The following is a 24,598-nucleotide window of genomic DNA, read 5'->3' as shown; positions in this document are numbered from 1 at the left end:
GAAAGAGAGATTAATAAACAAACCTGGTCAATCTAGTGATTAAAGGGTGTAGCCCTAATAATATTTGGCATAAATGTAGATCAGGAATGGGGCACTTTTAGTCCTCCAGATGTTCAGGACTGTAATTCCCATTGGCTGCGCTGGCTAAGACTTCCGGGAATTGAAATCCACAAACATCTGGAGGGCAGACGTTTTCCCAACAAAAGGACTAGGTAAGGGGATTCTAATTTTAAAAGCAAGGGGGATTCTGTATTAACAGCTCATTGAAGAAATTCCAGGGACAAATAATCACCAGGAAACGCTGTCCTTTGGGAGGGTAACATTTTATTGAAAATTGACAACATTAGAAAGGTATCAAGCTGAACAGTGCTGGTTCTTCCGTGTGGTTCATACGTAAATACATACTGAGTGCAGCTGTCAAATTACAATTCTTGTTTATAAAGAAACCAAAATACATTTTTTAAAAGAAAAAAAAAAGGAGAGACAGGTGAACAAAGTTTCGGGAGACAGACTTCATGCAGTGAGTGTTCCAAAAGTGGTTGGGGAAAAAAAAATGAATTTTAAAGGGCAGCAACATTTGCATGACAGCATTGAAAACAAAATGACCAACGACAAGTTTTGATATCCAATCCATCCTAGAAAAATCAGCTTGCAACCCAGAACCACTTTGAGGAGAATTTTCGGAATTAAACTCACCACAGTAATAATACTTAACTTTTTATACAATGCATGTTTATGTATTCAAAGCGCCTCACATATGTTACCACGGCCCCTGCAAGGTGGGCCAGTGCGATTATTCCTATGCTGGAAGAGGGTCGACAGCTAAGGCTGAGAGAATGCAGACTTAAACTTTATTTTTATTTTTTTTCCCCCTGTTTGTAGGCATTTCCCAATCATCGCGTTCTGCTGCTCTGCAGAAAATTGAATGTTTCTTTTTCAAAATTTTAAGTTAGAAATATGACTCAATCAAGCTGATTATTTTCTACTGCCATGGCAGAGGTTATCTATGACCCCAATGAAAAATATACTATTCCCCCACCCCCTTTTCCCCCACCCCACTGCCCTTTAATTCAGTGTTAAAATTAAATATTCCCTCAGAGGTAGCAAAGTCGCTTGTTTCTCTGTTTGCTGTTCATTGCATAAAACTTGCTTGTAATCCACGCAAACCAAGGAATTTAGCACAATTGTTCCACATATACTTTAAAAACACCCATCATATTTATATTGAGGCAAAATAGGAAGGAAATAATTTTGTTGTTGTTGTTTTTAAAAAAAACACGCCTGTCTCAAAGTCGTTTGGCTACATCGTTAATTGGTCCACCATCTTTCGGTTGCTCCTTCAAGCTTTTGACGAACGGTGTCGTTGTTTTACCTTTTCAGTATTTTCCTCGTCTTGCGGATAAAATCGCAAGACACCTCAGCTTGAACAAACACACTCTCCATGCACATCAGGAAGAACAGAAAATGAAACAAAACCAAGTCTTCAAAGATCTCAAGATTTACTCATTCCTCCCCTCCCCTCCCCTCTTCCCGAGCAGGGTGGGAACCCGGACATTGCTTTTCCCAATGGAAATCTTCTCCCTCAGAAACAATGCAGCAGGTGGAGACAAGATTAGAAAAAGCTGGACACAAGAATGGGAGAGAAAGAGAAAAAGGAGGGAAGGGGAGAGAGAGAGAGGAAAAAAAAGACACAGATTATCAATTAAAAAGCAGAGTAAAGGGAGAACATTCAAAGAAAAAAAAGCAGAAAACAGATACCTGTAACACAATCAAACAGAGAGAGGACAGAGGAGTAGATCAGTCTGGAGTTTGTAGGGGTTAATCTTTTGGACTACAATTCCCAGAATCCCCCAGCTCGTACGGCTGCAGACAAGGCTGGCTAGAAGATACTGTAGTCCGAAAGATTAGCTGTTCTGAATTCTGTGCCTTCTTCTGGCGTTAGGAAAAAGGTGGAGAAGAACTTGTCATCCAGATGTTTTAGAACCACGAATGCCATTATAGCCCCTGGCCACCCTGGCCAGGGATTATGGAGTCCAAAAACATCTGGAAGGCCAAAGGTTCGCAACCTCTTATTATCTATTTTATTTATTTAAAACATTTTTACTCCACCTTTCTCCTAAGAAAGGACCCAAAGGGATGGACATCTTTAAAGCACAACATTAAAGCTGGAGCAAATACTCATGCATCTGAAGAGGTCAACGATATTAATACATGAAAGCAACAATATTACAGTACTGCTGAACCACAAATGTAGTGTATCAACAACTATGAGTGTAGGACAACTTCAAAAAAATATATACAGTTTTCAGATCAGTGCAAACAATCAATGGTTGCTTTAAGAAAGAACAGAAGATTAGCTAGGTTAATTTAGTGCCCTTTTTTTCCGCTCCCAATATCTGGAAGTATGATTGCTTTTGGACTGCCAGATTCCAGCATAGTTTCATGGTGGAAGGAATAAAGAAATACATACTCCCCTGTTCTGAAAGGTGCAGTATTGGCTTTGGTTGTTAATCAAACTACTGTAGTCATATGGGGAGGGGGGAGAGGAACCCTTGCATATAAGTGGTTTTTTTTTTGGGTGGGGGGACAAAATGTAATAATTAAAAATAGCCACCGTTCTTGACTCACCAGGCAAAAATATCCCAATGCATTGGTCCTTATGAATCTCCAGATGTTCTTGAATGACAACTCCTAGGAATCGTGGCCAGCACAGCTAGTGGTGAAGGCTTCTGGGAGTTGTAGTCCAAGAACATCTGGAGTCCTAAGGTTGGGAACCCCTGTCCAAATGGATTGGCATCTGCCCAAACATACTGTAAGGGTGGATAACCTCATTCTGCCTGCTCCTTCTAAGAGCTATGGCTCTATCAAAAGGTGTTTTCTTTTGGTGGGGGTAGGGAAACAATAAATCACATGACCAGTTGGATTTTAAGCCTTTCTGGTTGAATGACCAGCAAGACTTCGTTTGGGGAGTTCTATGAGAATCCCACTCAATTTCTGGATGCGTATAAATCTCATGAAACATCTGATAGGTACAAAACATATTTTCCAAAGGATTACAAATCTCCCTGGTTTTGGATTATGAAGCCCCAATCAATATCTTCAAAGCACATGTGTGGGAGTATATTCTAAATGAACAAATACTCTGCATCTTATGATGGATTTGTGTATAGATCTGCAAATGATCTGGGGAATCATTTACAAATACCTTCAGAGACATATACTGGAATGCTTACTATTCAAAACATGGCCTTAACTGCATCTACAAGGCTCCCACTTCTTCTATAGCTCCATAAATAGAATTGTGCATGAATCACTCTCTTATTTAAATGCATACTGAACTGCTGAAGAACACATCACATGGACATGTCTGAATGAGGTTCGACTATACAGTTTTTTCCACCTGATGTGACCACAAGATGGGGTAGGGGGCGGGGCGGCATGAAGAAACAGCATTTAACAATGATTCATTAAGTGGTGCCTCGCTTGACGACAATAATCCATTCCATTCAAATCGCTGTTAAGCAAAATCGTCAAGCAAATTTAAAAAACCCACTGAAGTGCATTGAAAATCCTTCAATGCATTCCGATGGGCGAAATACCTGCTCTTTTTGTGAAGATCCTCCATAGGGCAGCCATTTTCCGGTGCCTGTAAAGTGAGGAATCGGTGCTAAAAACAGCGGGGAGCCATTTTGCACAGCGGGCGGCCATTTTTAGAGCCGCCGAGGAGCTGTTTTAGAATCGTCATCTAGTGAAAAATCGGTTCCTGCAGGAGGGAACTGATCATCGTCAAGCAAATTTTCCCCATAGGAACATCGTTTTGCGATCGCAATAGTGATTGCAAAAACTTCATCGTAAAGCGGATTCGTCGTTTAATGAGGTAATTGTTAAGCGAGGCACCACTATATATTAAAACTGAATCCAACACAAAAGAAACATTTATCTATCTCACCACTCCAAAATTTAACTAAGGTAGTGGTGTTGTCTTTTCAAACACACAAATTAAACCCAGAGAAAATCCACATTGTCTTTTTGACAACACTAAAAGAGTTATTTAAAAAAAAACCATATATATTTAAGCATCTGGCTGCAGAGCCAGAGGTTGGGAGTTTGATTCCCTGCTACGCCTCCTTGACAGGTATTGACTTGATGATCCAGAGGGTCCCTTCCAGCTCTGCCATTCTAAGATTATTATTATTGGGAACTTAGAACACACATGGTTTTGCTGGATTTTTTTAAAAAGGGGGGTGCATTTTAATTTGGGAAATTTAAGGAAAACTCATGCCCCTGCAGTTGCTGCTAGACTTCTATCAGTTCCATCAGCCTAGCCAAAGGGCAGGAGAGTTGGCAAGGCTGGATTCTGCAGGATCTCATTACACCCTACAGAACGTGGGAGGGCAGAGTATGGCTTGTGGGGTGCCTGCTGCTTCCTATGTCACTGTGAACCCCCAACCTGCTATCCCCAAAATTTCTAGTCAAAAAGTCCCTTTGTGCCCTATAGCAGTGGTCCCCAACCTTGGGCCTCCAGATGTTCTTGGACTTCAACTCCCAGAAATCCTGGCCAGCAAAGGTGCTGGTGAAGGCTTCTGGGAGCTGTAGTCCAAGAACATCTGGAGGCCCAAGGTTGGGGACCACTGCCCTATAGCGTGTGGAAGAGGTACAGTATTTTTGACATTTGGGTGGAGGGTCCCCCCCCCCGCATCTCCAATTGTCTTCAAAAATATTTTTGGACACTAGAGGGCATGTGGGAGCTTTTATCAAGTAAAAAAAAAAAGAGAAGTCTTTTAAAAGAAAAATATTGGAGGTGTACACAGGGCTTGGGAGCAGGCTTTTAGGGTCCCCTGATGGGCAAATGCAGTCCTCCAGCCTCTCGCTACAGAGGAAAATTCTACCCAGGGCTGCCACTGTTGGTCTCAGTTTCACGTTTTATCACAATGTACAGATTCCCATAGTCTTCTTTTTTTTGTAATGATTATTTTTCTATTCTCCCACTTAAAAACTGAGCATTACTGACCATGCTAAAATAGCATTTAAAACGTATTTTAAAAAGCACACAAAACACAATAAGAGGCTAAAACACACCCAACAGTACTGAAAACCTGTTACAAGGTCTGGCACACCTGGGCAAACAAAAAGAGTTCCTTCACGTGGCACTGAAACACATTTCTGCACTATTTGAACAGTTCTGTGCAGAACACGCCAAGGGTATATGAAGCAGGCGGGGAGAGATGCCACAACACGCAGACCCTGGTCATCACATACTGATGCTGCAATTGCCCGGAGAAGAACCTCCAGATTTATTTTAAATACAATGGTGCCTCGCTTAACAATTGCCTCACTTAATGAGGAAATCGCTGTACGATTAGGTTTAAATGAGGTTTTTCCGCTTTGCGATGATCGGTTCCCTGCTTCGGGAACCGATTTTTGCTTTATGATGATCAGCAAACAGCTGATCGTCAGGTTTCAAAATGGCCGCCGGCTGAAGAAAATGCCCCCCCCCTGTTTTTAGGAAGGCTTTTTTGCGTAACAAGCACCAGAAAAGGGCCGCCGTAGGGAGGATCTTTGCTGGACGAGCAGGTATTCAGCCCATTGGAACGCACTGAACGGTTTTCAATGCATTTCGATGGTTTTTAAAAAATTTCGTTTGATGACGTTTTCGCTCTACAGCGATTTAGCTGGAACGAATTAACGTCGTCAAGCGAGGCACCACTGTAATTGGGCAAGTTCATGCAGATAACTATGCACGCAGAATTTAATGCAACAGTGGTGTGTGTAGAGAAATTTGCTGCTGCTGCATGACAGACCGTACGGCAGCCTTCTGGCGAATTACTCCTCAGGCAACAGGTTGCTTCATTTCTTCTTTGCACCCTGCACATGAGCCAAGCAGGTTGCCCGTGAAGGAAGCCTCTTTGCTCCTTACACCAGGCTTGTAAAAGTGTCTCTGTGCACTAGCAATTTTTACTGGGCCCTATTTACAAGGCTGTCTTCGGCCAGTCTCCTAAACCTTTTGACTGTGTCAGTTGTATTTCTATTACACAGTATACAAGCGCACACCATGATACAGCCACAAATATTTTTTTTAAAAAAATAGAAATCAGATACTGATTATGTAGCGCATGAATCTAGGTTATCCGTGGTGGAAGCATCGTGAGAAGACCACGGCTGAAATTAAATAAGTGAAGGTCAAGGCGCAGCCCCGTGTACTCGGGGGGGGGATTTACTCAGTACACAGCCATGGGTTACTGTAAAAGAAGGGCAAAAAAAGAAAACAGAAAGAAAAACAAAACAGAAACAAAGTATTAAACCAGAATTATTGTCTGGAAGATGTTTATTTTATTTTATTTTATTTTTAAAAAAAGAAGCTTTCCCATCAAAAAATATAGTTTATATATCACAAGGCAACACAGAAAATATACAGGTCAATACATTTAAAGGGATCTTATCTGTTTGGAATTATGTCAGTGCAAAAGGTGGCAATCCAATTTCTAAACACTTTTGACACCTAAGGTCCTGATTTGTCTAAGTCAGCGAGTGATTCCTTTGTACCTTACATCCTACCAATCACTCAACCAAAGATCCTAGGTCCACTGGGGTGGTGGGAAATCTGAGAATGCCATTTTACATGTTTACAGTTGTTCCGCTGGCCGGAAAAGGCAGGTCAACTCATGAGCAGGGTCAATTTGAGATTAGGGGAAACAGCAGATGGCAGAAGTTACTACTAGCTCACTAGCAGAAAATCCAGGGTAGGAAGGTTTGAGTAAGAGAAGGCACCTTACATTTACAGGAAGACACAAGGGCCACGAGAGAATGACTTCTTAACAATCATTACAAAGCAAAAAAGCAAAGCGTGCTGCTTATATACCGCCCCATAGCGCTTCAAGCACTCTCTGGGCGGTTTACAATTTAATTATGCAGGCTACACATTGCCCCCCAGCGAGCTGGGTACTCATTTTACCGACCTCGGAAGGATGGAAGGCTGAGTCAACCTTGAGCCGGCTACCTGGGATTTGAACCCCAGGTCGTGAGCACAGTTTTAGCTGCAATACAGCGGTTTAACCACTGCGCCACGAGGCAGGGATAGGTAAAGCTAAAGGTTCCCCTTGACATTTAGTCCATTCGTGTCCAACTCTAGGGGACGGTGCTCATCCCTGTTTCCAAGCCGTAGAGTCAGCATTTGTCTGTAGACGGTTTCTGTGGTCACGTGGCCAGCGCGACTAGACATGGAACGCCATTACCTTCCCACCAAGGTGGTACCTATTTATCTACTCGCATTTTTACGTGCTTTCGAATGGCTAGATTGGCAGGAGCTGGGACAAGCACGGGAGCTCACTCCGCTGCGTGGGTTCGATCTTACGATGGCAGGTCTGCGCCACGAGATTCCTTGACTGAACTCTAAACAACTTCTTCCTTTCACTGGTGGTACACATACCGCCAATTAACACCTACTGGTCTAGGAATCCGGGATAATTAGTAGACTAGATTTTCTGTATTGAGAAAAGGGTCATGCATGGATCTCATGTTGGGAGAAAAGTAGTACACACCAATACACTAATCGGTTTATTAGGAGAGCCACCGGGGAGTAATTGATAAGAGTATGGGACAACAAGATGGGTTCAAATCTATACTTGGCATTGAAATCTTACTGGGATAGGATGGGGTGGGATACCTCACATACTTATACTGCAAGCCTACTGACCTAGCTGATTGCTACAGGAAGAAATAAAAATTATCTTGTTAAAAGGGAGTGTTTGTGTAACAGTAATAATAATAATAAAAACACTTGATGGCCAAGAGCTTGGGGGGGGGGTTGTCCTACAAATTCAGGAGACCCTATTTGCTCTTTTTGGCTCTTCAAAGTAATATGGGTTGGGGTACACGTCTATGCTACAAATATGTACCAGTTTAATCCGAGCACTTACATGTAGGGTTTATTTCCGAGTGAACATGGATGTGGCAAGCTGCCAATCTTCTCTGAAAGAATACTGGGAAATGTAGCTTCACAAAAGGGTTGAGAACTCTAGACCTCTTTGGGCATTAGAAAGTATGTAGTAGAATACTCATGTGTAGGGTAGCCTACACATGAGTATTCTACTACATGCCCCATCTACCCCATCTGTGGCCCTCCCTTGGGGGACTACAACTACCAAATCCCCCAACCGGCACGGCTGTTTTTGCTATGTGAAAAATTAACCTTCTCAGGTTTTAGTCATGTTGACATTCTGTCCCACCAACTCCTTTTTGTAAAGAAAAATATCTCACATTTGCTGCTTTTGCATCAACTCTGTGGCATGTTTTGTAACATCAAAATGTATTTCATGAAGCCATGATTCCAATGGACTAAAAACTCACAAAGAATGCTATAAAAACTTTATCAAGCAAGCCTGGGGAAAAAGAAAGAAAGAAAAAGAGGAATCTTTTGCACACAGCTTTTTGCCTTCACCAAAGAGTCTGTGACAGGCATCACCATGAGAGCCATAAGCAAAGGTAGCGTCTTGCCATGCATGCTCGCCCTCCAGATGCATAAACGAGGCGACAGCATAAATATTTTAGGGACTTTCGTCCTGCCAGCTTCTTGTCTATAAAGCTAAACTGGACACATGACAGAGAGTTTCTCTCGGCAACTCTGTAGAAATGGCCGCCAAGTCCTCCACTCAGAACAGCAAAGTGAGTACAGTTGCTTCTTGCATTTAAAAAACAGAAAGAAAAAAGGGCAAAACTAAGCAAGAGGGTGCAATGGGAAGGAGACAGACACACAAACAGTTACAGGTGTGTTAACGCAAAATGTGGGGTGGTCACTTCTGGAGCAAAAGGATAGGATCTACAGGAAACCTGAACTGAAAATGAAAAAAAAAAAGATTAATGTTTCTCTGGAGTTATAGTAAGTTAATAAGATAACTACGGCTTATGACAGGGGTGGGCAACACATTTCTGATGAAAGGCCACCGTGGAAAAGCATCATGAGGGACAAGAGCATTTGTATGGATGTTTCATACAATTACTGTATGATTTGATACCAAATCACTGCAGCTATTGCACATGGCGTTCATTGTGACCTTCCTGTTCTGAAAGTAAACATGAACCAAGACAAAAACCAGCTATTTGTTCAATAATGCTCAGGGAGGGGATGCAAGTGTTCAAAGAAACCAATAAGAGATACTTTGAATCAATGTATGTCTCCCTTTTTTGTGCCCAGGTTGTTCCATTCACAATTACAGTGGTACCTTGCAAGACGACGACACCGCTAAATGATGAATCCGCATAATGACAAATCTGCATAACGATTACTTTTTGCGAGCACTATAGTGATTCGCAAAACAGTCATTCCAATGGGGGATTTTCGCTTGACGATGATTTGGTCCGTGCTTCGCGGACCATTTGTTCACAAGACGACGATTTTTACAGCTGATCGTCGGTTTCGCAAAACGGCTGCCCTGTGTTTTCCAGACCCATGCTTCGCAGGACAGCCATTTTTACAGCTGATCGGCGCTCACAAAATGGCTTCCCTATGGGCAATCTTTGCTGGACAACAAGGTATTTTCCCCATTGGAACGCATTAAACAAGTTTCAATGCATTCCAATGGGGAAACAGATTTTGCATGACGACGATTTCGCTAAATAGCGATTTCAATGGGATGGATTATCATCATCATGCAGGGCACCACTGTACTGAAGTTGTAAAAGGGACTAGAAACTCAGGGGAATGAATTAAAACCATGGTTCCTGAGATGCTAGTGAAAAAAATACTGAGCACCAGCAAGGGATGCTGGTGCTACCATGTAGCCTATGGGCTTTGTTTGCCCACCCCTGTTCTTTAATATATATGAGGAAGGAAAAAATATGTTAATTTGGTTTTTAATGCTACTTAAAACATGCTTAAACACACTGTGCCATCAAGGTCCAGCAGATTGCAGCAGGTTGGTTCCGTAGATGCCAATTTGTGGTCTCTCCCCCCCCCCCATGTGCAACTACTCGCTTGGCTTCTCGGACCACATCGAGCCTCCGAGCGTTCGTGAAATGTTGAACCCAATATCTGGATGCTGTGCTCGGCAAGGACAAAGACAGATGCCTCATTCAGAAAGGCCATGTTTGCAAATTATCTTAGGAACAAAAAAGAGGCCTATGTGAGCCACAGACCAGCGCGCCACAGGGTTGCGTACGGCAGCCGGCCAAGATCAATCCAAAGCTAACAAGAGGCACAATGTTTACTCCAGCTATTTTCCTGTCCCTTGATATATTCTCAGCCTCTGCATGAACACGGCCATTGTTTCAGCCCGTTCTCCTCCCCCAACAAGCAAATTTCAAGTCTTAAAGAGAAATCCATTGTCCCTCTTCTCCCCAATTTCATCTCTCTTGTTTGTTCCCCATGCATTGTTCTTACAAGAGAACATTTAAAGTCGAAGAAACCCCATTGAAAAGGATAGAGGAGGCCCACTGTAAGTTTTGATTTGACCAAGAAGCTGTCCTGAACTCCGTGGGGATGCACATTTCTTCCCAGCAGATTGGGTAAGTGGCAGGTTAAATACTGTATCTGTGGATTACTAGTAATCTGTAGACTTTGAGACACTGGCTAATTTTTTTTAAAGCGGAGGGAAGAATGTTTTGAAGTTGAGTCAAAGTTGAGTCAAGTCCAACCTGAGCAGTGCCTGATACCACGTGAAGAGGTGTTGTACTCATTCTTAAAAGCACACGTTCTCTATTCAGTCCAGTCCCTGCCATCTCTAGGAAACGGCTCTGCTTGCAACTCCAAAGAGGGGCTGCCAGTCAGAGTTGGCAATACTGGAGTTGGATGGACCGACGGTTTGAACCAGTACAAGGCAGCTTCTTACGTTCTCCTTTAATTTTCCCTCCTACTCTGTGTGTAAAGGAAGACAAGGGCCAGATCTACTGCAGATCTACACTTATATAAAGAAAATCACAAAGGTCTTGGCTGCAAATTGATATTCATTAAAAAAAAAGTGCTAGCTCTCCGAGTAGCTCAGGGCTGTAGGTCTCTGGCTGCAGAACCAGAGGTTGGGAGTTTGATTCCCCCTCTGGGCACTGTTGTGAGCACAGCCAGCCTGTGTGATCTTGGTCAAGCTGCACAGCCCCAGTGAGCCCCCAGAAAAAGGGAATAGTAAAATACTTCTGAGTATTCTCTGCCTTGAGAGACCCTGAAAAGGGTCACCGTAAGTCGGAACTGACTTGACAGCACATGATGATCATGATGATGATCGTTAAAGAAGTCTTTGTTGCATTCCTGGGCATGTGGTTAGGAATGCAACCGGCACCTTGTTAATGAGCAGCAATTAGCCTCCAGGAATTATGATTTCCTTTGTGCAGGGGTAAATTTGAAATGGGACCATTTTGTCCTTTGAGTAAGCCAGCCTAGGCAATGAAAACATAGATTACATGGAGAAAGTGTGTGTGTATATGGGTGGGTGAGGGAGAAGTACCATAGTTGCAAACTCTAGAGGCCAGGTCCCAAATCCAGAGTTGGCCATGCCTGGTTTTGCAGAAAAAGAAAGGTTACTTACCTGTAACCATGGTTCTTCGAGTGGACCTCTGTGAATTCACACATATGGGTTTAGTCTGCGCCTGCGCTGACATTCTCGGAGCATTCCAGAGCTAAAAGTAACAATTTTATGGTATGATCCCCCATGAGGCACAAGCTCCTCCCACCCAAGATTCCCCTCAGTTCCTGCAATTTGTCTGCCGGGCACGAGAGTTATACAACAATAAGATACCCGTGACGGACAGAGGGGAGGATGGGCGGGTAGTGTGAATTCACAGAGGTCCACTCGAAGAACCATGGTTACAGGTAAGTAACCTTTCTTTCTTCTTCGTGGCCTCTGTGAATACACACATATGGGTGACTGGCAAGCTTACTTATTGGCAGGTGGGACGTCACGGTAGGAAGGATGCCAACACATTTCTGCCAAATCCAGTGTTACTGCGTGTACCTACATGTAGCCAGTAGTGCCCCACAAAGGTAGATGGCATGGATCATATTGCTGCACGGTAATGTCAAGAATCTCGATTCTACTCTGGATGCAGCCAAGGTAGACAGCACTCCATGGAGCGAGGCTAAAGCTGATTAGACGGTGACTCGTCTGACCACTGGCAAGCCATAGATACAGTGTGGAGCATCGATCTAGAGATGGATAGGATGAAACTGGACTTTCGAAATTAAAAGAATGAAAGCATAAAAAGAGCCTGTCATCTGTTTAGAAGCTCTGGCAGTGTCCAGACAAAATGCTGGTGAGCGTCTTACATAATTATTGTGGAGCATGTGCTCTTGAGGAGATGATGGTGATCTGAAGAATGATGGTAAGATGAAGCACAGATAAACATGAAAACTAGTTGAATAGGTCAGAAATGAGACATTAAGGTAGGAAGTCACTTTATCAGGAAAATTGAATAAAAGGTGGATCGAATCACAATCCAGCTATTTCCCATGTTCCCTTGGCAGATATGACAGCCACTAGGAAGGCTGTTCAAAGTAAGTAATTTCGCATTTGAAGAGAAAATGGGCTCGAATGGCGGGCACATGAGTGAATTTAGAATGATCTATAGACCACTCAGGAACAATGTGTTTACATGGAGGACAGGTGGTACTGAGTCCTGTGAAAAGATGTTTGACCCTAGAATGAGACAAAAGTCCTACGTACCAGAATCATCTGGTTAATGGGCAGCAGTAGCAGATATATAACATTTTAAAGCATAAATAGAAAGCCAAATAGGCAACAGTTTCAAAGAAAGTTGGTAAAGTAGTTCTTTGTTTCATTATATTTAATAAAGATTTCATTTATTTACAAATCGACATCGAGTTTATGGTTTTCAAGCTCGATCGAGCACTGATGCCAAAGTGGGAGTATTTTCCAGGTTGGCAAGTTCATGGCCGATAGATGCGGATGGTAGACCATCCTTCCCTCCAAAGATAGGAGGTAAGTCACCAGAGGGAACTCACATGTGTCTGTCTATATCGATCTGAGACAGGCGAACTAGGACTACCTTGGTCATCAAAGAGGTATTTGGATCATGTTTGATTAGGAATTATGGTGATGGAAAATCCGTAGAATAAAAGGTATCGGAGGGAAGAGTTATGGCAGATTCCCTGTCCACTGCCATATGAAAATGTCCCCGACAGTGTTTCCATCCGCACCTGCACAGGAGCAATAAAACCTGTAGTCGGCGTATGGACCCCAGTGAATACATCGAAGGTCGGTACTTCCCAATGGTGACAGAACCGAACTTGCAGTTACTTGGATTAGGGATCCTCTACTTGGTCAAACAGCAAAAGATACCACTATTGGAGTGGTTCGAGGCTGAGTTTGTATTGCTTTAGCACTGAAGCCGTGGAGGTCATAAATCTGGGGAGATGTTTGCTAGTATTTTTTTTTTTTTTAAGAAAAATATACGCCATAGTACCAGTACAGGTAGATGTCCATATTTTGCAGGGGAAGGTTATTATCAAACTGATGCCCTGTACCATCTGAAAGACCTTCCAGATGTTGAAAAATCAAATGGTAGTGAAACCTTAGGAATTACTGATTAGATAATAGTGTTGAGGGTGGAATTTGAAACCTACGGTAGAATACACATGAAAAGATTTCTGAGACCAAGGACGGGACGGATGCCTCTGTCCTTTCTATGTATATAATAGCACAGAAGTAGAAGCCATTGCATAAGCCAGATGTAGGAACTTGGAATATGGCATGTTTGTTCAGGAGGCAGAGGTCTCTTCCTGGAGGATATAGACAAAAGAGTAAGTCTAACGTTACTCAAAGAGGAACAAAGACAATTATATAATGTAACCTTGAGAGATGTGGTGACATTTTTTATGAACTGAAATGTCTGGGAGGCTGAAACTCCAGATATAGTTGAATGGACTATGGGTAGAACCAAAAGAAGGACGAAAGGGCTGTTGGCCTGTATATAATTTAGCTGTTTTCCTATTCTGTGTAAAAAAAAATTTTTTTTCTAGTGTCACCAGTCTAAGACTGAAGAGACTGGTACCATGTAATGGAAGACATTCAATTCTGTCCTTTGCCTTCTTGATGAGCCAGTGGATCCTGACTAGGCGAGCCTTCTATAGATACTAAGGATGCGACAGCAGCTGAAGCTCTTTGCGTGTCTAGCAGCAATCCTGTGTTGCTTTGCTAGAGTCATGGTCTCAGAGTGAGAATTTCTAAGCTGTTTTAATGGATTCTAAGTGAGGTAGAATCTTAGACCATAATTGCTCTAGGTAGGCGCCTATCTTGATTGATAGTTGGCCACATGGAGCAGAAGTGATTGAAGTGTAAGTGCTCAGCTAAGTGATGGCCGGGTCTGGAAAAGGCGGTTCCTACATTCCCAATCGACGGGATGCGGTCAACCGAGAAGTGACCTGTGCAAATGAAAAGAAGCACACTGAAGGTGACAGAGGATGATAATGGATCACATCATATTGGATGGAGATTCGTTCAAGGGGTGAGATCCGAGCTTATGCCCAGAATTGGCACATAGTCAATTCGAAGCCGGGACCGGTCGTGCTCGATCATAATGGGCCTCGACACGAGATGGATTGGAATTTGGAAAGCATCTTTTCCTGCCGAAGTGTAGATATGGTAGAGAAAAAACAAGAACAAAAATCTTCTCCATGTTGAGGTCGATCCTAATGGATTCAACATAAATCGAAGATCGTGGCAAAGCTGGTAGCTATAATAGAAATGAGTCAAACAGATTGATTAGTCAACAACAGAGAAGTAAAAAGACCGCTCAGTTTTGCAGTCCTACCTGCAATTCTGCCAGTCAAGGCACTGCCTCCCACATGTCTAGGGGCGGCGGCTGGTAACTTTGGGGTTGAGGCTTTTAATGTTCCCGGAATGCCGTAGGCGGATGGGAACATCTTCAGGCTCTTGCAGATGTTACAGCGCAATGACTGTGTCGCCTTCTAGAGCCTGAGCAGGTTATAAAGAATAACAACTTTTTTTCTGGCTAAAAAGCCATACACCAACAAATGGCAGGTCCTAACCTGTCAGTTGCTTAGACACTGGTTTTCAGGCATATAGAGCAGCAGTGCACTCGTGATGCACCTGCAACAGTGCCTCCTAGTGATGTGGGAGGCCTGAATTGTAAGGGTGCACAGGAGCTACCCACAGGGTTGGCACCACCAAACTCCATAAGTGGTGATGATAATTCCCCATGGCAGAGGAGTAAATGGCTACATGGCACCCCAAAACAAGTAACAACGCCAATTAAAGAACTCCTCATCTGTTAACAGTAAAAGAGTATGATCATCTGCGACAACCAAGAGGGGTATAGGAAGATTGGTTGGAAACTCTTCCACCACCCCCCCCCGTGGCTCATGTAAGTCCCAATCCTGAATAAGGAAAACCCTCCTGATGAACAGGGGAGAAGACTGACCTAGCACGAGCCTGACCAAGCACAGGCTCAACAGTATAGAACGGAGAAAGCCGAATGGATTAACAGCAGGTTCGGCCAAAGCTGCAAACATTGTGCTACCGAGTTTGAGGGAGCACTACACCTGTGAAGCCTATGTGGAGGCATAAAGCACTCCATAGCCCATGGGTCAGGACGATGCCAGGTACAGCGGGATGGTGATGGTGGCCGAGAGCTTATAGCTCCTATCCCAAACAAAAGGGACTGGTCCTACGCAACCTTGTCAGCGTGACAGGACCTACCTGAGGAAAATTATCCAGACTTACCAGACAGCGGCAGGGTTCTCGGGTGGACCCTTGTGAGTCCTTTCCTTATGAGCTTATGCGGGCACTGGCAGCTGAGACAGGGCCGCAGGCTACTTTGTGAGCGAGCCCAATGATAAAGAGGGCTGTTTTGTGCCAAATTAACAGCCACCAGCAGGTGCTACCCCAGGCAGGAATATCACCGACTAGCAGAGGCAAACTGGGGCCTTTCAGAGGCAAACTAGGGCTGTCAAATACTGCCAGAAAGCTTTCGCCTCGGCACCTGGTTTTGGAAATAGCAGCCACGTGAACAAGGCCTCTGATAAATCAGGCCCAATACACCAAACACCCAAGGGCGTTACCCCAGACAGGCAAAGCACTGACATGCAGGGCTAGCAGCAGGAGCTGAAGAGGCCCATTGTATCCCCAAAGGGAAAACCAGGCCTTACCTTATGTCTCAGGCACATCTGCAGCCTTGGTGTGCAGTTCCCTCCAGAAGTCGCAGCTACATGAGCAGGCGCACGAAGGAGGGTTGGTGTGCGGCACTCACACACAGAGGCGCTTCCCATGTCAGGAGGAATCACTGACAGTCAGGGAAGGTGACCGGGGCAACAGGAGGCCCTTCTTCTCCAAGGGACAGGGCGACAGAGCCCTAACTCCTGCAGGGTCCCTTGAACAAGCCCCTTGAAACAATCATCCATCACCAGTCTCTCTCATGGTTGCTCATAGAGAGGGTGTGGTGAGACATGCCTCCTTTTCACTCTCTTCTCCTCATGAGATAGAGAGACTTAAGCTCCAACTCTGGAATGTCAAATGCCCGCCCTCATGTAGGGCTAAAAGGGCCACGGCCGGACTGGACGGTAGCGCAGTCACTGAATGGCCAGTTGGAGCAGAGGCTATCAGACGATCCTGAAGTCTGTGCAGGTAGAGTTGGCACGTCGTCTCCTCAGAGGCAAATTCGCTAGCCTCTGGCGAGGATTCCTCTGTTGATGTAGACTTAGATTTTAAAGACTCCTTGGCATTGTCGGGTCCCCTACTGCGGCCTGCACCTATCTGGGTAAGATGTAGCTTACTCAGGCAGAAAATCATTAATGTGCCTGAGAGTCAAAATGAGTAGGCCGAAAAAGGCGGGAAAGGAGAAAGAAGCAAACAGTTGGAAGTGTGTGTGTGGGGGGAGGGGGGTAAGCCAAGTAGCTGGCAAGCAAAAAAGAAAACAACTCACGGGGGATCATAGATTAGATAATTGAGAAGGGAAAGAATCCAATTTAGAGGGAATTGATCAATAAGCTAAGGGAAAAACCCCTGTGGAAATAGCTCTATGCTCTGTAGAACTTCACAGCACGGCGGAAAAAAGGAACTGAGGGGAATCTTGGGTGGGAGGAGCTTGTGCCTCATGGGGGATCATACCATAAAATTGTTACTTTTAGCTCTGGAATGCTCCGAGAATGTCAGCGCAGGCGCAGACTAAACCCATATGTGTGTATTCACAGAGGCCACGAAGAAGAACCACCCTTTTTGAATCCCACTGCAATGGCTATTTCATTTAGAGAAAGCTTACCAGCACCGTGTGCGCTACGCACCATGCAGCAAACAGCAGGGTTAACTGTAAAAACAGCACACAAGTAAGGACTAAGAAGGATGAAGGCAGTTTAGTGTAACCAAAAAAACCACAAAAGTGAAAGGGAAGAAAAAGGCCAAAACAAAAACCAAAAAAATAGATCTTGACTTCAGCATGTGTTTTTTCTTGGAACAACTAAGAAAACGGAACGTTTCATGAACCACATAGTGGTCTACATCACTGGTTCTTAACCTTGGGTTACTCAGGAGTTTTGGACTGCAACTCCCAGAAGCCTTCTCCACCAGCTGTCCTGACTGGGGTTTCTGGGAGTTGCAGTTCAAAGGCATCCGAGTAACAAAGGTTAAGAACCACTGGTCTACATGAAGGACGGCTCTTGAAAACTTAAAGAGTGCGTGTCAGAGCCAATAGAGATGTGGCAAGTATTGCCATGTGGAAGAATTTAAAGCAGCCACTTTACCGCGGCTGTCATGTACAAAACAGCTAATTTTGTCAGGAGGTTTTGACCTGGGTGGCACTTGAGGTAATTGTTACAGCACTAGGCCCTGGCGTAAGGATAGCCTTTTAGATAAAGCCTTACTAAAGCAAAGATTTGACCCCAAAAGCTTCAATTTTTCCCCACCTTCTGCTTTATCAAAGGACTATCAGCCTTTCACACAAAGCCTCCCTGAAATAAGAATGTGTTCCAGATCGTTTTGATTTCCATTCTGTTTGCATCTTGCATTCTGGCGAGGTCACAGATCGCCGATGTGGGCCAAAAGGGAGAAGAGTCCATTGACTTCTGTTAAACCTTTAACAGTGTTTTGAGGTAGCTCACAAGGGTCTCTCGGGTCATTTCAAATCACTGCCTGTACAGGCAAAGTGGGCTTTCTTTTGCACCCACGCGGGGAATAAAGGGGATAGCAATGACAAGGGAAAACCCACAGGGCATCTTTCCACCCAGCAAAACCAACTTACTTTTTTCTCTCTTTGTCCCTTTTCAGAGTTTGCGATCCTCCCGCCTGTTGGGCCTGCGACTGGAGCAGTTCAGCCGCTGTCTTCCGCTGCTTAAATGCGTTGACTTCGTCGTCCAGGGTTTTCTTCTTGTCCTCCAGCTTCTTCTTCTCATCTTGATGCAGCTTCTTCAGCTTATCAAACTTCTCATGCAACTGGAACAGGAGCGCAAAGTAAAAAATAGAGACATGGGCAAGAAAGTGCGGAAGGGTATATGCTTGCCTTGAGGCACCTATTTTCAAGTCTGTGTTTCAGTGGAAACGAGTTTCTTAGAAACTCATCAGGGACTCAAAGATGGTCATCCTGCGGGATCCATGTTGGACGACCACCTTTGAGCAAGGCTATAGGTGCATTCTGCCCTGAGCTCAATCAGAAGTGAGCAATGGGGCTTCCAGATGCTGTTGGAGTGCAACTTCACAGTCATTAGTTGCAGGTTGTTGCAGGCTGGCTAGCCAAAGTTGCCCATCTGCGGACTGGATGACCCTTTAATTTCCTTCCAGTGCTATGGTTTTAAAGAGGAGGTCTACCCTGGTGGCCACGTCTGCCACAATCTGTGTCTCTGCAGAACATGCAACCACAGGAGAATGCAAGAGAGCTAGTCTCAGTGTTTGCAAACGTTGCAAACAGCCTACAGTATGTCAGTAATTCTGCATCTACCTCTTTTTGTGATATGATTGCACACCCAGGAATTTGCCCCCAGATCCTCTGCAGGATGTGCAAGAGTTCTGAATTGGGGAAAAAAAGACAAAGTGAAAAAGATTTCCTAAATAAGGAAGTTGGAAAACCACAGGGGTAAGGTTATAGAAAGGCAGCAACCTGTTTATTATGTGTATGTTACAAAAGTATGATGTTCTCTTTTTGTAAAGCATCATTTCCCTAAGAGCTTGCACGCAGAAATTCTCCCCACCGCTGTAATTTGTCGTTCCTTAAATGTATCTTTTTCTAATTCTGCCACCGATTCATTACTGCTCTTTGCATAATTGTCCCCATGCAAACCAGACAAGAGATTGCTGAAAGTATTTCGAGAGAGGGACAGCCTCCCAGCTATCTGCTTTGCAAAGATTCCTAAAATATTGGTCACTCACAAGAAAAGTAGGGCTGTACAGAAGTTGTACAGAAAAGTAGGGCTGCCTTGGTGCAAAGGTGAACTCATAGATGCAAATGCTAGTTTCATAATGAGCTTTGGTACCAGTTAGCAGGGAAGGGACTCTAGTTGTGAGACCCACAGTCAAGCTGGACTCAAGTCGCACTGTTGACTCGACTCAGGTTCCCCCCCCCCCAATGATTTGGACTAGAGATGGGGGTATTTGTATACGAATATCCCCGCGCAGCTGGACACAATAAGGGTCTGGCCCCTAGGGCCGGACCGTCCACTCACACATTCGCTGGTGGCAGCGGCCCCACTCATCCTTCCAATCATGCTGGAGCCTCGCTCTCTTCCTGCTCGGTTAGCCACTCCAGGCAGGGGGAGGGAGGACGGGTCTCCCTGCAAGGCTGCCGAGTGGCCAGCTGAGCGCGAAGAGAGCGGCGCTTCTGATAAGCGGGGCTGTCACTGCCGCCAGACATGTGAATGGATGGTCCAGCCCCAGGGGACATTCATGGGGACATTCAAATTTGTATATGAGTACGAATACCCCCATCTAATTTGGACTCATTGGAAGCCACCCATCTCCTCCCCCCCTTTTTTTAAGGGGAAAAAGTTTGTTTTGAATAGGGGCTCCGACATGGGGCTCAAATTTGGTAAGAAAGGTTTGGTCTCGGATTTCATAGCCTTCTTTTTCAAAATCATCTCGACCCATGCTCTTCTGTAACATGCAACGAGTATAAAACACACATCCTTTATCCGAGAGCTGAGAGTTCAACCGAGAAACGACGCCTTCACCTCTTTTTCAGCCTCTTTCAGTTCCGCTTCTTTCTCCTTTACTCTCTGGACGAACATTTGCCGCATCTCCTCTTCCTTTTTCTGCAGCTCTCCCAAGAATTCGTTCCTTTTCGCCTCATAGGTTTCTTGTAAGCTATGGTGAAAAAGGGTATCGAGGAGGGGGGGCAATGAAGCAATATTTCAGCACTGGGGAAGCGCGAAGGAGGGGCCGTCAGTAAGGGGACATTTCAAGGTGTCTTAACATTTTGAGAGTTTGCAAATCAACATTGTCCTGCCTATTATTTTATTTATTTATTTAAAATATATTTTACTCCACCTTTCCCCTTAGAAGGACCCAAAGCACCTAGGCGAATCTATGCAGCACTGGGCCTCTGTTTGCTAGGTACCATGTTGTTAATTAAAAATAAATGTTACAGATTTCTAAACCTTGAAGTTGAACAGGAAGACTACAGCCTACAACTTGTTACATGAGGTTGACACTATATATCTGCATCTGCTTAAACCCATACTTATAGCTATATAAAATAAAATCAATCATTAAGAGAATTCAATTCTGTGCTCAGAGTTCTGTGTTATAGATTTGCGTCAATGGCACAGCAGTTACAATAGTTTTGGCTGAATCCAATTGCTAATTCCAGCTAGAGCATATATGTTGGACAATATCCTGTGGCTTAATGTAGTAAATGGTTCTAGAATAGGCACACTGAATCAAGGGGGTCTAGTTAGCTGACTCTTCCATAAGTTCCGTTCATTCAAGTAGGCCTGCTCTAAATGTGATTGACTAGGCTGAATCAATGGAATGTACAAAAGAATTGACTCTCTCCATCCCCATTGGTTCAATAAGCCTACTTCAATATGATTTACTACTTTAAGCAACAAGATTTTGGCCAATGTGTTTTCTCTAGCTGGGATTAGCAACTGGATTCAGGCAAAATCATTACAAGTGCCACACCCTTAACCTGAATAAATAACACAGCACAGAATGGAGTTCTTTTAACATTTGATTTTATTTTATATAGCTGTATAAAATAGTTTTGGCCACTGAATCAATCACTCAGTGGTATGTGAAATCTTATGTAAATCACAATGATTCAATGGGTCTACTCAGTTTCAAACTATGAATTGGTTTTTAGGCCTTGGAATTTTTTTTTCATTGTGCTTTTTTAAATAAAGGGTTAAGATTATACAAATGAAAAGAGACTATTGAACAGTAGGAAAATTGGGATGGGGCGGGGCAGGCCAAGGCCCATGGAGACAAGAAAAAGGGAATTTGCAGGTATTAAACTCCCCCCCCCAAAACCTACATGTCACTCCATAGTTCCTTATTTCACATTTCATTGAAACCATAACCACAAACTTTGACAGGCAGTACGCAGAGACAGAAATGCGTCAGCTTTCCTGCAATTCAAAACGTCCGCACAGGAGATTTGTCCAGACAAACAATACATGTAACAATTCAAGTATTATACCAAAAACACCCCATAGTTACTAAAGAAAGTGCTTGTGTTCTTTTATTATTAGAAACTGTTCTTTTACTACCAGATCTTTCCAGGACATAAATGTGACAATTTCCTGAACAATACCTGAACGGTTTGCTGTCTGGGTCAGTATCCTTAAATCCCATTTCCTCCAGTTTACATCGTCGGTACAGCTCATAATGACGCGTGTGTGTCTGTTCACGAAGATCTTCCATGTTGACACGGATCAACATTTCTCTCAGCTTCACAAAGTCACAGTGCGCTTCGTTTTCCACTGGAAGGGTTACAGGGCAGAGAGAGGGAGACAATCAGGGGCCATCTGAATGTGTGTGGGGGGGCTCTCAATACTGTTACACAGAGTTCTTCCCCTCAGTTATGGGGGGGGGAAGGTGTTTCATTTCTTGACAAGGAGGAGATATGGGAAAATGACGAAAGTGGGAAGACAAAGGAAATGAGGAGGGGATATTATGTAATGGCTAAAATACGCCAATACACACCAGGAAATATTCTGTTTATTTCATCAGAAAACTCTATCCATTTCCCATGACGGAGTACAGCAAACACACATTAAACACTGACATCAGCTCCCACATAATTGGGACCCAAGGGTGATCAACCCACTTTTTTGGGGGGGTGGGGTAGATTCAGAATACAACGGGCAAGTACTCTTAACTACCACTGGTTTTGGAGTGGATATCCTTTCGGCCAGAAATCACCCAAGCTAGAGATGGACCCGAGACTTTATCTACACAGCACTTGGACACTAATTGAATTGCCATCTCTCCATCCTACAGAATCCTGAGATTGATAGTTTGGTACTTAGAATTGTGTGCTAGAGAGAGTTTTGGAGCATCTCACTCAACTACAACACCCGCACTTTCTAGCAATGAATCGTAAGTATCTCCTCCCAACAGTTCCATGGAATGACGTCATGGTAGTTCAAGGAATAACAAGAGGCTGCTTGAGATAAACCTTGGGCTTTCCATACGGTGAGCACAACACATTTGAGCCAGATCTGCCTTCCTCCCAACAAGCCAACAAGTATGGTTCCCAGTACAGTGGTGCCTTGCTAGACAATGATAATCCGTTCCACTGAAATCGCTGTTTAGCGAAATCATTGTCTAGCGAAAAGCATTTCCCCACTGGAATGCATTGAAACCTGTTTAATGTGTTCCAATGGGGAAGAATCGTCATTGTCTAGGGAAGATCGGCCATAGGAAAGCCGCTTTGCGAACCGCCAATCAGCTGTTTAAATCGCTGTCTTGCGAAGCTTAGGTCCTGAAAACATGCATTTTGCGAGGCCGGAGGGAGCTGTCAAAATCGTTGTCTAGCGAAAATTGGTTTGTGAAGCAAGGACCAAACATGGTCCAGCGAAATTCCCCCATAGGAATCACTGTTTTGCAAATCGCTATAGCTATCGCAAAAAGCCAATGTCTAGCGAAAAAACTGTCATGCGGGGTAACTGTATAGCGAGGCACCACTGTACAAACATTTGACTCTAGGGTTGCAAGGGGTATAAGGCAATGCTACTCCTAAGGAATCATGGCCAGTGACCAATTTCAGATTTCACAAGATGTCCTAGAAGTATGTCAGTCTTGCCTTTTTCACTTTCTATCAGGCAAGGCCCAGAGAATATGGTAGGGAACAAAGACGTCTACCTTGTACTTCCACTGTCATCCAGGAGGTCAAATTCCATTCATTCATTCATTCATTCATTCATTCATTCATTCATTCATTCATTCATTCATTTCCTGCTTTCCTCCCTAAAAAGGACCCAAGGTGGCTTACAACCTTAAAAAGGTAAAGGTAAAGGTTCCCCTTGACAATTTTTGTCCAGTCGTGTTTGACTCGAGGGGGCGGTGCTCATCCCGTTTCCAAGCCATGGAGCCAGCGTTTTGTCAAAAGACAATCTTCCGTGGTCACGTGGCCAGTGCGACTTAGACACGGAATGCTGTTACCTTCCCACCGAGGTGGTCCCTATTGGTCTACTTGCATTTGCATGCTTTTGAACCGCTAGGTTGGCGAGGAGCTGGGACAAGCGACAGGCACTCACTCCGTCGCGTGGATTCGATCTAAAGCTAACAGCAATGAGTACGCAAATACTAAAAAGAATCAAATACCACACAAAAGCCATAAGCAACACCAAACACATTCAGAGCAGAAAGCCACAACAATCCATTTATAAACCTTGTTCCAGCAGGCAGTCACTCAGGAAAGGTTTACTTGGAGAGAAAGGTCTTTGCCTGCTTGAAGGACAGTAAAGATGGGGCCAACTTGGCCTCCTGTGGAAGGGAGTTCCAGAGTCTGGGAGCAGCCAAAGAGGAAGCCTTCTCCCGTGCCCCCACCAACCATGCCTGTGAGACTGGAGAGACTGAGAGAAAGGCCTCTCCCGGTGATCTTAACGCTACCCAAGGCTCATAAAGAGAGAGGTGGTCCTTGAAACAGTTTGGGCCCATTTAGAGCTCTATAGGTTGAGTGAAAATACGACTCCACAGCCAGCTTTATCACTTACCCTGTACTGTTCCCCATGGATACTGACGTGTCTTCATCATTTTATTCCCTATCTTAACTTCTTCTGTGCTCCCTATCACAGCAAAAGGTAAATGGGCCTAAAATACAGCAAGAGAGGAAAGGAGGGCACCTTTAATTAATCACCAAATATAGCATTTGTGCAGCATTTCTCCTAGATGTTAGAAGTGTTCTGCAATACCGATAAGGCAAAAAAGAGCTAGCTCGTTCCTGACCCTCTGATTCTTCCTAGTGCTCACCCATGACTGATCAGGAGGGTTTTTTTAAATGAAGATGTTTAATCATTTAAAAACACACAAACCAAAATGCATTGTTGATTTAATGTATATAACCATCTCGAGGCACAGCACGTAACAAAGATAATTCCTGTCACCTTGAGTGGCTTATAAAGTCAGAATCAGCACAGAGAAAAACAAAGGAGAACTGGAGGCGATATAAAAGTAAATGGGTGAAAAATTATAATTGTTCCAGTTATAAGTAC

At 44.0% G+C, this 24,598-nt stretch overlaps 1 protein-coding gene across 6 annotated transcripts in view; it reads right to left on the bottom strand.

Moving 5' to 3' along the window:
- Nucleotides 1–307: 307 nt before the first annotated feature.
- The window catches only part of SEPTIN6 (septin 6), a 54,742-nt gene continuing 30,451 nt past the window's right edge, over nucleotides 308–24,598 (bottom strand). For 2 of the 6 annotated variants that reach the window (XM_078380581.1, XM_072981319.2), the window contains exons 6-10: nucleotides 24,101–24,197; nucleotides 21,694–21,862; nucleotides 20,111–20,243; nucleotides 18,193–18,383; nucleotides 308–1,622 (exon numbers count right to left, since the gene is read on the bottom strand). In XM_078380581.1, the coding sequence (XP_078236707.1) occupies nucleotides 1,613–1,622; nucleotides 18,193–18,383; nucleotides 20,111–20,243; nucleotides 21,694–21,862; nucleotides 24,101–24,197 (600 nt within the window). In that variant the 3' untranslated portion in view covers nucleotides 308–1,612. Of the gene's footprint in view, nucleotides 1,623–4,951; nucleotides 6,240–7,982; nucleotides 8,832–17,217; nucleotides 17,263–18,192; nucleotides 18,384–20,110; nucleotides 20,244–21,693; nucleotides 21,863–24,100; nucleotides 24,198–24,598 lie in introns of those variants that run through there. The other 4 variants (XM_078380583.1, XM_078380582.1, XM_078380579.1 and 1 more) reach the window with 4 other exon arrangements.

Source organism: Pogona vitticeps, chromosome 11 (genome assembly GCF_051106095.1).
Source record: "Pogona vitticeps strain Pit_001003342236 chromosome 11, PviZW2.1, whole genome shotgun sequence".
Taxonomy (NCBI): Eukaryota; Metazoa; Chordata; class Lepidosauria; order Squamata; family Agamidae; genus Pogona; species Pogona vitticeps.
This window is presented reverse-complemented; position numbering and strand designations above follow the sequence as displayed.